We start from the raw sequence: 14,187 nt of genomic DNA, 5'->3' as shown, positions 1-14,187 counted from the left end.
AAATATACAATCTGCTTTGGCCATTCACCCAAGAGCAAAGCGTTCAAGTCAATGTCTCTCATTTACTTGTGCATGAAAAACTAAAACACAGACCCAAACAAACACCGACCACTCCTGTGTGCAAAGCATAGTGCTAGGTGGGAAAGGTGACTTCCCAGCTGACAGTCTGCTCTCAATCATGTTACCTGCTATCACTGTGAAAAGTTTATTCTCTTTGAAAATCTTCCATTTTATTTTGATGAAGGTAAAATTTTTTAGAGAGTACCTCCAATTGGGTTAAAGTTAATCTATTAATTCATAATGGCCTTAACTCATAAGAGTCCTTGAAAGGTTTACAGATATTCCTAAACAATTTACTTTATACATTTTCATGTTAGCTGAAATTTCACATTTGTGTGTTGTTGTTAGTCCTTAAAAAGTTTAAATATGGATTCTTAAAATCAGAATAGAAACACATGCTTGTCGGAGAAAATCTGAACATTTGGATGAGCATATGGAAAAAAACTCATGCTGTCACCACCCAGGGCTTTTAGGGACTTCCTTAGATATTTCATCATGCATTGTATATGTTCACCTACCTCTGATTATGTGTTATATATACCTCTCTACATATAGATTCAAGTTGGTTTTTCGGGGGTGGGGAGATTTTTTGATACCCACTCATGTTAGAAATTTTGAAACTGTAGGTGAGTGGAGAGAAGATAAAAATTGCCTCTGCTGGCATACAAAGACGCTTTCCCCTTCTCCAGTAAAACAGCTAAGTGCTTCTAATTTCAGTCTGTGTTTGCGGAGGAGGGTAATTATTAGCCAGGGGCCCTAGTCTCTGCTGGGGGCAGGTGTGGCTCAAGAAAGCCAGTTCCAGTAGGATGTCCTGATGAGACCCTGTACATGGGGGCTGTCCCATGGAACTTCTGGGAAGGCTACACTGGAGGTTCATCTGGCCCAATTTCTCCATTTTGCTAATCTGAACTGGAACCAGAATTCCAATTTCTGTCTCCACAGCTGTACTTTTTGCCACAAGGCCTCCTCAGAGAGCCTGGCACACACTGGGTCTTTAATAAATAAAGGTCTGTTCGATGAAAATAAATCACCTAGAATCTCATCACTAGAGCTAACATCATGTTTCTAAGGAAACAACCCTGGGCACGGTCTGGGGTAGATGACAGATTGTCCCAAGGGTCTCCCAAGCCCCCTGAAAAAAGAAAGAAACAAAGTCCTGACCACTCAGGTCATTCAATATGTGTTTTTAAAGATGTAGAAAGTGTTGGTGAGGGTTTTTTTTTTCATTATTATTTTGGCAGCTTATTTTAATGCTCACTCCATATTTTTCCCTAAGACTAATAAGAAATCTAAACATTGCCAAAGTTCCTTACAACAAAAAAAATGGGGGGCGGGAAACAAACTTTAATGTTTCTTTGGTTCAACACACAAAAAGCAGAAAAGAGGTTGGGAATGGTAAGTGGCTTAATGTCTGGAGGGACCCCCCCCCCCCATGGGCACCTAAGTGCTGGAGGCACAGAGAGGGAGGGGAGGCAGTGGACCGCTGGGCTGGCCCCGCCCCCTTACTTGCTCTGTCTGTGTCCCATTGCTCTCTCCCACCTGGCCAAGTTCTCTGCCAAAGCCTGAGGGGTTGGGCGGGGAGGGTCGGTCTGACCAGTTCTGCCCCATCCTAAACCTGCCCACTTGAGAACCCTGCTGAGCCCCTCACAAACAAAGGAGGGTTAACTCAGAAAATACTCTTGTGAAATCTTGTAAGGTTTCCTTGCAGTTTACCATGGTATATGGTTGGAAAGTCTGTAACACAGATTTTTAAAGTTAATGATAAACATATTCTCAATTACCTCTTATATAGATAGCCATGCTAGCTATCACTGATTCTAAGGAAGCCAGACATCTTTAGAGTCAATCATTTACCTGAAAGGGGATCTCCAGTACTGTCTGCAAAGCCATTTTCTTCTCCCTAGAAACCAAAGAGCAACCATCGTTAAAATCATATCCGTGTGTGAATGGAGATATCATCAACTTTCCAATTTACTTAAATTTCCATCAAAACCTGGCGGGTTAGGTGGCTCTTAAGAATGGTATTTTAATAGGTAGTGATCTCTGCATCTGTCTCTAGAATGTAAGCTGCCGGAGGTCAGGGGCCTTGTCTATTTGCTCTCTGGGCTGGGTCCTCAGTGCCCAGAACTGTGCCTGGCACACAGATGACACTCAACAAATGTTTATTAAATGAATTACTGTCTCTATTTTTTTTAAGGTACCAATACACTCAACAATGAGCTATTATTTTATTTTTATTTCTCCTTATGGATTATTTTCCTTGTTTTATTCCCCACCTACTTCTTGGTGGGCTTGCTGTTTGTCAGTCCCAGTTATAATTCTTTCCTTTATCTCTTATACATTTTAAGCATACTGGTATGTTACAAAGCAGCAAAGATTAACTGTTAAAAATCTCTTGAGAGGTAATCGTGTCTCTGCCCATTTGATTGGGGTTCTATTTTCACAACCAAGGCCACGCTACAGGACGTGGCACACAGAGACATGTACTCTGATCTTGGAAGGAGTGTGTGTGTGTTTACACTGGAGTCAGCAGAGACCAGCCCAGTCTGTACTTGTTTATCTAAACTCCATCTTTGTACAAGTAAAATCTGTCTCAGCAGTTAATATTATCCCTCCATCCACAGTATTGCAGAAGACGCAGCACAGTTAAATGAAAAGCCCGGGGTTTTCCTCCAGCTGTCTCATAACTTCAGGCACGCTGTGTATGAAGGCTGGTCTCATTCCTCGTTTGTACATGGAGGTGCCCGAGAGATGAGCTTGTCTCTAAGTGTTCTCAGATCTAAGGGTCTCACCTTTAAAGATGTGCTAACTTCCAGGTGTCAAACATTTACAACAGTCTGTGCTTCTTAATCTTCTATGAAGCCTTTCTCTTCACACAAAGCTCATAAATTCCCGTCTCAGCAGTCTATAGACATCTGTCTAATTACAAGTCTAATTTTTTTTCCACACATGAAGATTTCCTATGTCTCACCAGCTGGATTTTCTCCCTAACTAATCTAATTATTTCTTGCTTCTGTTTGAGTCTCATTTCTTGCCACTATCTTTCCTGGAACAAAAAGCAACCTGTTCCCCATACATATATACAGTTTGTAAGAGAGATAGGAAGCCTCTGAAAGAACAAAAGCATTCCACTTCTACGAAGCAAAATCCAGAGGCTCCACAGCATTGGGGACACACTTCACTACTGAACAGGTCATGTAGAGACCTGCCTTTACCCATCGGCACGGCTCCAGCAGCAGCGGGCAGGTAAGTGCCACTTTCAACAGTCACAGTTCTGCTCCCTGAACTAGAAATGAAACAGGACCTCCCAGTGGTGTGAAGACACACAAATGTTAAGCTTGACAGGTCCTGGTACGACTGAGGTCCCTGCTAAAATGTGAACTTTAGGTAAAGACTACATTACAGGGCATATTTGACTTGATTTCTCACAATCTAAAGAAAAGTTGTACCAAAGTCAATGTCAGGCCAGAATCATCCCTGTCATGCAGGGTGTCACGCAGGGTGTCATGCGGGGTCTCAGCTCCCGCCCCCCACATAAGAACGCAGGATATGGATGGTGAGGCCAAAAAGGAACACCCACGGAGCCATAGATAGGGGAGTCATACCACTATATTCTCACCGGTGGCTGGGTTGGAGACACAGGAAGCAGGAGCCACACGATCCACAATCCGCCATCCACTTCTCTGCCAACCCACCTCACTTGCTAGCTGCAATCCGCCGTGCTAACTGCAATCCTTGCTTGCTAGCTCAGCCACCATGTTCTTGCTAGCCCCCATTTTGCTGCTAGCGTAGCCGTGGCAGTTATATTAGTGGCCAATGGCTCACTGGTTACAGCTGACAGCCAACTAGCTACAGCTGATGGCCATCCAATCACAGTTGATGGCTATTTACTACCCAAACCAGCACATTTCCACGTGAGGGCGAGAGCCTGGAAACTGCACTCCCGGCTCTGTCCCCACACTCCCCATGATGTAGACAAGGGACACTATTCAGAATGACTCACGAAGGTCGGTGGAGACAGAACTTAGGGTCTTATCTACCATCTCTGTTCTTGCTCTGATTGTTATGCTACTTTTTAGGTTACTTTTCTAAGAGTGAAATCAGAAAAGATTAATTTGGGGGGGGGGTTCTTAGTGTCGTACTGAAACCACATCCATGCCTTTATTCAACGCCTCTTTATTGGGCAGTTAGTATGTACAAGCTCCCATGTGGGAACCTGCAGTCAAAGAGAAAAGGCCCTGAACCCTGACCTCAATATGCTGGGGAAATAGAGATGCACAAACAGCTAAGGTAGGCTAGCTAGTCAGAGAGGAGAGGTTCTGCTGACAAAAAAACAACAACAACAGAGGAGGGTTCTTTAAATCAGAGACATTTGAGATGAGCCCTGCTAAGGATTTGGAGTGGGGACTTAGGAGGAAAAGGCATTTAGCCAGAGACCCACCATGAGCCAGCAAGGAAAACCTGGGGTCCTGTGGGGTACTGTGTCTTCTTCAAGGAAGGCAATGAGAGGGGTAACAGAGCGTGATGAGATGGCAGAAGGGGACTGAGGCCGGATTGAGACCTGAAAGCCTGTCTAAGGAGCTGGGCTCCATATCATAGACAAGGGGGCATCATTAAAGGGCTCTCCAGAAGCAGGGCATCCTCAGAGCTCGAGGATCAAAGCAGGAAACATGGCCTGGCTGCAAGGCGTGGGGGTCCCTGGGTGGTCAGAGACAGCGTGGAGGCTGGGTGACTGGCGTGCGGTGGGGAAAGCAGGACTGACTCACAGGCAGGGACTGATGCGATCCCAAAACACTCTCCTGGGAGAGGAAGGGATAAAGCTGGAACCACTGTCGAGGTACAGCCATCAGGGATATGAGGGAAAGGAGGTGAAATGGAGAGCAGGTTCTGAAGAGGTGACAGATAAGATGAGATGTCTATGGGGGTTGAAAACATGGAACTGGCATTGGGAGAGGCCAAGGCACGAGACGGAAACAAGGATGTTGAAGTGATTAAGGAAGAAGCGATGGGGGGTCGAGAGCCAAATGTGAGCTCAAAACCTTAAGGACTCCCGGACACCTGCATTTCAGTGGCAGGGGAGGGAATGAGACAGGAAAGTAGAGAGGAAAGGAGAACAGCAAGAGGCAACACTGGCAAAAGTTGTGGAAAAACCAGGGATTCTGAGGGCAACATGGAGACAAGATTTGGTGAGGAAATGAGTGGTGATTCCTGAAAGCTGTTTGAGCAGAGCGGTAGAAGCCAGTTTTGGCTTCTACCCAGTGGGGTGAGGACAGATGGCCATGTCTACTGGATGCACTCCTCCCCCAGCCCTGCTCTCTGCTTAGCTTTCTCGCCTCTTTGAGACCTCAGACACCACTTCCTCTGGGAAGCCGTCCGTGTCATGTGCCCTGGGTGTTCCCACGGCATCCCGTACATGCCACCCCACAGGGCTCTGATTCCACTGAGTGCAGAGGTTGGAAGTGTCTCTTTTGCACTAGACTCTACACTACCAGGCAAAGGGTCTTGTCCATGCTGGAACCTGGAGATCCGCACATCTGAGACGCATAGCACCTCACATGTGCAGAAGGCAGGGTGAGTGGGAGGGGGGAGGAAAGGAGACAAATACAACACCCAGGACTGCAGTTCTCATGGCACCCTCCTTATTCCTCCTTCCTTCTGACCCTGCTTTTGGCTTCAGCTTCTTGGTCACCAATGGTGTGGCCTCCAACCCCACTGACGTGGTCAAGCATCTAAGTGATACGTTTAAGGACACCCTAGATTTGTCTGCCAGCTGTGGGCCCCTTGACAATCCTTAGCTCTGCATGAGCTCCACTCTTGCAGTCTAGCTCTAAACTGCCAAGTATTGTGGGGAAAAAGAAGGACACACCTCATACGTCTATGAGCTCAGGTATCTGATCTCAGCTGAGTCTGGTTTTGCGGAAGAGAATAGTTTCTGGGCATGGTTGGGTCTGTATGCCAAAAAAGAAAGGTCTAGATAAGAAAAAAAAGCAAACAGCCCAAATGTCACTGACAGATGAATGTATTGACAAAATGTGGAATACTATTCAGCGTTAAAAAGGAAGGAAATTATGACACACGCTACAACATGGATGAACCTTGAAGATATCATGCTACGTGAAGTAAGCCAGTCACAAAGGACAACTATTATATGACTCCATTTATGTGAGGTACCCAGAGGAGTCAAATGTGAAGAGACAGCAAGTAAAATAGTGATTTCCCAGGGGTGGGGGAGGGGCAATGGGAGTTAGTGTTTAGTGGGTTAGAGTTTCAGTTTGCAAAGATGAAAAGAGTTCTGGAGATGGAAGGTGGTGATAGCTGCACAACAATGTGAATGCACTTAATGCCACAGAACTGTCATTTAAAAATGGTCAAGATGATAAATGCGTTATGTGTACTTTACCACAGCAAGATTTTTTATCTCCTTCGGAGATTTGAGGGTACTGCAAAGTTGAAACCCAATATTTTATATATTCAAATAGGCTCAAGACAACCCCCATTTTGTAAAATTTCTCATTGCAAACACAGGGGGAGATACCTGATATTTGGGGAAATGTGTTAACTGCTGCCAAGAATTCTTTGAGCAGAAGGAAGTTCGGCTAGGTGACACTAACTGCACTCTGGTTAGGTGATAAACTGGTAGTCAGGTCCCATCTCTGCTCAGGGAGCTGACAGCACTGCATCCTGAAGAACAGCCACCTCTGAAGACTCTCCACCAGGCTCTGAGAGACCCCAGGGCCAAGGAAACACCCTGGGGACAGCTCTCCTCTCGGAGGTGAACATGCAGTCCACGTGGGGATGGCCGGAAGGGCTGAGATGCTGACAGATCAGCGGGGAAGGTAGAAACCGATATCGAGGGTCCAGTGTTCTGTGAAACATGCTCTCCTAGACTGTCTAGGTCCATCCTTAAGTCTCTATGCTTAACTGATAAAGACAGGGTTCCGTCTTTATTATTTTGCAGACTAAGGGGTGGATGGCTGAGTGGGAAAGCATGCATCATGTTGGTTAATCTGATTATAGCCCAAGTCTGGTTGGAAACCACCATGAAGACCAAAACCAAGTTAGCCCAGCTCATCTGGTGGCAGCAACTGAAACTACAGGCAAAGAGCCTGAGAAGAAATGCCTCCCATACAGTCGAGAAACAAGGTCAAAGTACTGAATTCGGTTCTCCGGGAGAACCAGTGCTCAAAGCTTGGTCTCTCAACTTAGAGAAAATATTTTAGCAAATGGCTTTGAAAAATAGGACTTTAAATGCTTAGGTGTGCAACAGTAGTGGGGCTCAGATAGCTACCATAGTGTGGATGTTCCAAACTCTTTCCCATCGCACAGCCAGGGACACTCAAGCAGCTTTCAGCGGTAGAAATTCCCAAGACAGACCCGATATCTGCGTAACCCTCCTGAATGCATTGATCGATTATCCACTTATAAATTTAGGGCTAGACTATGTGTCTCTGTAGGGTTTTTCTAAAGCAATGTATACTCAGTCCTTTTCCTGCAAGTTAATTATTATTATTGTAATATTTGTTTATACTTATTTTTACTTATCATTAAAGTATAACATCCATATAGAAAACCGGACATATCTATTTATTTGAAAGTATATTCCAGAAACTGACTTTTAGAAATGTATTTAATTTAGGGTACATTTACCAAGCTCCTACTCAGTGTAAGTAACCATTCTGGGCCTGGACTATGGGACAAAGCTGACAGAGCCCTGCTGCCTCAAGGTCACAATCCATTAATGGAACAAGGACATGTGCATAAATATTGATGCCACAAGAAATAACGTGTTAAAAAGGCATGGACAGATGCCAAGAGAGCACAGAGGTGGGCCAGAATTCAAGTGAGACCTCAGGGAACAGGGAAAGTTTCACTGAGGATGAAAGAACCACGGATGGAAGAATGGAATTTGAATTAAATGCTACGGAAACCCGTGGGTTTGTGTACATTTAGCTCTTTTCTTCTCTTCAATGAGTTTTCTATCGAATTACAAGGAAGACCTGCTGCTTCTGGAGGTGAAGTGGGGGTCAGAGCCCGCTCCAGCTGTTCCTGTTCCTGTGAGGCTGCACTCAGGTGTCATTTCACACCTTTGCTAGGGTTTCAAAGATGAAAGGGGGAGCGGTTTTCCCTTTGTGTATGAAGGATAGTTGGTTATTGTTCAGTAATGTCACAGGTATTTTACAGGAGATTACGGTTTGCATGTGCAAACACAAGCAGACCACGAGGATGTGAGTACAACCGAGGGGCAGGGAGTTTCTGACTGTATTTCCTTCATTCACAAGTCCAAGGCCATCGGATACAAAGCGTTGCTAGAGCCCAGACCAATCAAAAGCTGCGGATGGGGACATGCATTCACAGAAGGCCTCGTTTCAGTCTAGAAACTTCCTGTGGTGCATAGGCATGTGTGAGCCGAACAAAGACACTTGGCTTCAAATGCCAATATAGGAAAAGTGTATTGAGCCTATACGCTATCTAAATGTTTGGGTAATTCAGTCCACTACTTTTTTGTTGTTGTTTAATTTGAAAAAATACCCAAAACACACAAAAATTGAAAGTATTCAAAATCATACTTAAAAAAAAAGCAAGAGATCTGAAAATCTTTTTCTCTCCATCTCTGATCGCATCATCCTCCCAGAGGTTCCTGTTACAATCTGCCACCACCATCCTGATTCTTTAGTCAGAGGAACCTATATGGAGATATTATTTTAGCCCAAAACCGTATTAGTCTACAACTTGATTTATTTGTTTAATAACACAATAATAATATGCGAGTAGTGCTTTATTAATTTAAGGCCAGGGATCTCTTCCCATCTTAATGGTTTAATAGTATTACACCCTGTCACAGTACCAATATTTATTCACGCAGTGCCTACTGGGCATGTAAATTATCTCCTCTAGTTCAAACACCCTCTGCTATGACTTCTGTAGGAGTCAGTCCTTAAGTGAGATTGCTGGAACCATGAGTAAGAGGCTGCCAAATATTTCCTGTACGTTGTATCAATTTGCCCTCTCAGCTGTGTATGAGGGTGGCTGCCCTGACACCCACACCAATGGGAAGTTTAAATGAGATTCTAGCCCACCTGTGAAATTCGAAGGCGTTACAGGCAACAGAGCACTAAGTGGGACTAGAAGGGAATATGTATATAATTATATAATGAGGCTAGATGCATTAAGTCAAACAATTAGAACCGATAAAATAGAGGACTGTACAGTTTAATGATTGTTCTTAGGGAAATAACTAAGTGCTAGAAAGCAGGCACTTTGCCCTTCGGCTTGTACATGTCTTACCACAAATATTGTACTTTGACTTGGTTTAAAAGTAGACATAAGTCAAAGACAGAGGCGTTAGTAGACTACAGCAAATCAGAGTCCTGTGATTTTTCTTTTAAAATTTTATTTCTAGAAAGTTCATAATTAGGAAAAGGTACTCAAGGCCCTGAAATGGTGACTATGGTTGGGTAGTCACCATGGATTTGTAGAGGGAATAGCTATTTATATTTCATTCTTTTCTCTAGCAATTGAAAACAAAGACTGTAGATGGTCCCAGTTTACTGGAGCCTAGGGTTTGGCAAGGCAGGTCCCACCCCAAATCAGCAAGACATCACCATGGCTGACAGGCAGAGGCTGTGAGAGCTAAACTCACCAGCAGAGGGGGTGAGAGAGGGGAAGCAAGAAGAGAAAAGGTTGGGTCAGCGGATGGAGCTTGAGAGTCTGGGGAGGAGGGTCTGTTCCAGGGAGAATGTGCTATGCCCCATGGTCGGCATGAACACAAAGGAGGAAGGCCATCGGAAGGTCACCATCTGGGATAAATCAACTTACTCTAGAGAAAGCAAGATGACACAACTTGAGGAAGTTACTCACCAAATGGGAAACAGAATCCAGTCATTATCTGTTTTAGGCAAACTTGTCTAGGGCATCAAAGCACAGAAAGAAAAGATCTTTTTGAAGACTCATCAAGTTCAGCTGGGATTACTCACCAATTTTTAACGTTCTAGTGGTTAGTGTATTTCTTTCCCTATTCTAACATGGCACCCTCCATCACCTTCCTAGTGGTAAGATGTGAACTCTACAGAGCGATGTGAAGACAGATGAAAGGAGAACAGAGGGGACAGGGCGAGTGAGGAGCACAGGCCAGGAGACATCAGTGATAAGTTCACAGAACAGGTGATTCCTGCTCCAGCAAAACCAACCCCTGACGAAATTCCTTCTCCCCGTTCTAAACGCCCAGAAACCTCTGGGTTACAAATCCTCCCAGCCTGTTTGGACTGATAAATGGTGACTGACCAGCTGGAATGAGTCCCCTTCACCAGAGTTAAAAATCCCAAGTGTAGGCTCTGGGGAAGTTTCCTAGTTTTACCTGGTGGCCATGCTTTCTCATACTCTAAACTTCACATCAGGGAAGAAGTGAGGAACTACATAGAATTTCCTAAAACCAGAGCCATCCGATTTTCCCGTAGAGAACAAAGTAAAGGACTCTCCCATCTATTACACAGGTCTTGTTGGAGCTTGAAAGGATTGTTGCACATGGAGAAGAGCAGGCAGAGGCCTGCTGGGCTCACTCGCATCAGATATCATCTCCAGCGAGCGCTGGCTGGGTCCCTTCCCTGTTATTATTTATACAACGCACGTAAGGCTCCGGATTTGCAGATGGCCTGGCGGCCGGCCGGTTGCGCTGCCAAGGCAATGAGGCTGTTGGACTGCATTCTGCCAACTACTTCAGTCCAGTTTAAAGACAAAAGCAGCCCTCCATTTACAGTTTTGTCCCAGTAGCTTTTACTGCCAGACTGATATGATTTAAAATGTGCAAAAGCCTAAAATCTCCCTAGATTTAGGCAAAGCAAGAGACCCCAGCAACTGTTGACACCAACTGCTACTGACTGAGAAATACTGGGCATCAGGGGTAGGGTGGGGAGGGGGGAGGGCGGGTGAGGCTAGACAACATCCCAGGTCCCAACTCTGCTACTCATCGAAGGTCTCTCTTCCCTCTTCTGTAAAACAAGAAAAATCACAAACGGCATGATTTCTAAGGTCCACTTTGGCTCTGAAGATGCCAAGTTGTCAATGTGAGTGTCCGGGCCCAAATCCACTTTTTAAATTGTCAGGATTGGCAATTCCAAGTCGCCCCTCTGATGTAGTACTGAGGGCACCACGCTTAGGAGACAGGGCGCCCGCAGGCCTCTGTGCGAATGTCAGGCCGTGTTGGGAGCTGGGAGGAAGTGGGGAACCCAGAGATCCCAACGGAAGGCACAGATGGTATGTGAGGGTCGGGCCTCCGGGAGATCCCACCTAAGGTGCTAAACATGTGTCCTTGGAAACCAAAGACTTGTGTTTCTTTGGTGAATAAACAAGATACAAAATTTGTCCCAATTTCTTGGGCTGCTCCTTTAGCATCAGTCATTAACTAAGACTGGATTACAAGGGACTAAGAACTTTCTGGATTACAAGGGACTGAGAACTTTTGTGTTGGCTTCCATGCTATACTTTCTGTAATACCATCGACAGACCAGCATGCCTGGAGTTCCATGGCTTAAAAACCGTGTGTGACCCCTGCCCCCTAACATATAACATATATGTTACCCCTAAGGTAATATATATGGAGCTTTATTTTTTAAAGACTTGTTTAATTTCAAAGAAATCAATTATCCATTAATAGGCCTTCAACAGATAAAACAGCATCTGTTTTTTGTTTTGTTTTTTAATTTGGTGGCATTTATCAGTAGGATTTGACTTTGAGCTCTTACAACTTGCTCAGTGGAAGAACAACTGGCAGTCTGGCCTGTTAGTTCTAGTCTGTGAATTGAGGTGTATATGTGGCCTGAGACACAAATAGCCTTAGACGGTAGGGGGCGGGACAGGTGGGGATCGGCAGTTAGACATTGACCATGGCAGTTTTTAGAACAGCAAAACAGTGGAAACAATCTCAAAGTCCCATTAGAGGGAAATTCTTTCAGTAACTGTGACATAGAATATAACATTACAGGATATGAGATGGGATGTTTTCCCAATGTCGTAAGAGTTTTGATTGGGGCCCCAAGCTGAGGACAGTGGTTGCATACACTCCATGGAGAGGTACTAGGTAAACCCTAAAAGACCAGCTAAGTGGAGGCCAAAAGTGGTGCGATCACCCTTGCCCCAGCCCCACCTGTTAACTTACACATAAAAAGATGAGATTTTTTTGAAGGAATTAGTGGGTGAAGTGAGAGCTCTGACTGTTCTCCTTCCTCTACACACAAGGAAGAAGGGGTGGCTCTCTGCCTCACACAACCTATGTGAGGAGGGCTTCAAGAGCACACTTGTTGGAAGTGATTGCCAGAAGGGGGAGATCAGCCTCTCAATCCTCAGCTGGATGTCTGTTGGTCTGTAGCTACTCCAGGCCTAACCCTCAGCCATTGGAGGACCCTAACCTGTGCGTAAGAGGAAGCGAGAAGCTAGCTGGAGCTGTCCCTGACGGCAGGCAAGATGTCCGTGGTCAAGTGGACCAACGCCATCTTGAAAGGACCCTGCCCAAGATGTCTACCTGCTCAGGTAAGAGGGGCGTGATGCACACTTGGAGAGGAGGTGCTGGGGTTGGCTGCTGGGGGCAGATGTAAGCATCCAGCTGGCAGTGCTTTGTCCACATCAGGTAATTGCACAGAGCTGAGTTCCCACTCGCTGGGGAAGGGGTGGAGAACTGGGTCTGCTACCCCTATTTGGGGCCTCAAAATTTCAGATCAGGCCTGAGTTGGAAGTAAGGAGAGAAGCTTCAAGCTCAGTGAGAGATTTAAGTACTGTATGGAGTTCATATCATTTAACCAGATATTTATTGAGCACCTACCGTGTGCCAGAAAACTGGGATTATTACACCCATTCTATAAAGGAGGGAACTGACTGACAGAGGTTAGGTAACTAGCTCAAGGTGACACAGCTAAATGCCAGAGCTAGGGGAACAGTGGGTGTCTCTTGTTCTGTTGCCCATGGTGAGGCCAGAATCATCTACAAGCATGGAGTCTGGAGTCAGACTGCCTGGGTGGTTCAAGTCTTGGCTCTACTACTCAGTAGCTGTGTGACCTTAAACAAATTATTTAACCTCCTGTGCCTCAGTGTACATCCGTAAAATGGGCATAAGAGTACATCCTGCAGAGGGTCGTTTGAAAATTAAATGAGTTCATACAGGTAAGTGCTTGTAACAACACTTAGCCTTAAAAATTTTAACTGTAATTATTATTTTGATTACATCATATTAACTCCTTATTCAAAATGCTTATGATACTGTATTAAGTGAAGAAAGGAAAACATGATATTGCTATACAGTGTGATTACAACTACACAAAAAATAGATACTCCCATGCAAAGTAAAAAAAGATCTACCATGTTTCCCTGAAAATAATACCTAGCCGGACAATCAGCTCTAATGCATCTTTGGAGCAAAACTTAATATAAGACCCGGTATTATATTATTTTACATGATATTTATCATATTATATTATATTTATATTTATATTATAAGACGCGGTCTTACATTATAGTAAAATGAGACCGGGTCTTACATTAATTTTTTCTCCAAAAGATGCATTGGAGCTGATTGTCCGGCTAGGTCTTATTTTCGGGGAAACACGGTAGTATTTCCCTCATCTTCTTTTAATAAGAACATTACTTTGATTGTGGGAAAGTAATCATTCAACAAAGAGAATTTTTTATTCCTAGCTCACAGCTACATTTAACATTCTTAAACAGATAATTAGTGCCCATCATATGTAAGGCCCTGTGATTTGGCAAAGGATGAGTGAATGCATGTAGCCAGAGCCCCAGTGGGGAGTTAGAACCACAGAGAATGCATGGGCAAAAACATACATGTGAGCTATACAGGCAGAAGGAATGACAAATAAAACAAAATCATCCACAAGAGTCAAGGTGACTTAGGAGGGAAATCTCTGGCATTCTGCTCAGAGGAGAATGTAAATAGTGAGGGAGGGTTTCTGCCACAGATGAACTGCCAACACACACAGTTCTGCCCGGAGTTATGTATCCATTCATCCACACCACTTATTAAAGTATGAGATTCCAAGATAGATGCTGCGATATAATCAAAACCAAATCACTGCCAGCTGTTATGGCTTGAATAGCATCCCTCTGCCCAACTTCACATGTCGG

The 14,187-nt window shown here is 44.6% G+C and overlaps 1 protein-coding gene across 1 annotated transcript in view; it reads right to left on the bottom strand.

Moving 5' to 3' along the window:
* The window catches only part of EDARADD (EDAR associated via death domain), a 57,847-nt gene that overhangs the window by 19,368 nt on the left and 24,292 nt on the right, over positions 1-14,187 (bottom strand). Inside the window, exon 5 of the mRNA XM_019746972.2 lies at positions 1,915-1,960. Within this exon, the coding sequence (XP_019602531.2) occupies positions 1,915-1,960 (46 nt within the window). The remainder of the gene's footprint in view (positions 1-1,914; positions 1,961-14,187) is intronic.

The sequence above is a fragment of the Rhinolophus sinicus genome, linkage group LG12 (genome assembly GCF_036562045.2).
Source record: "Rhinolophus sinicus isolate RSC01 linkage group LG12, ASM3656204v1, whole genome shotgun sequence".
In the NCBI taxonomy this organism is placed as follows: domain Eukaryota; kingdom Metazoa; phylum Chordata; class Mammalia; order Chiroptera; family Rhinolophidae; genus Rhinolophus; species Rhinolophus sinicus.
The sequence above is the reverse complement of the archived record's forward strand: the minus strand, read 5'-3'. Positions and strand labels throughout refer to the sequence as shown.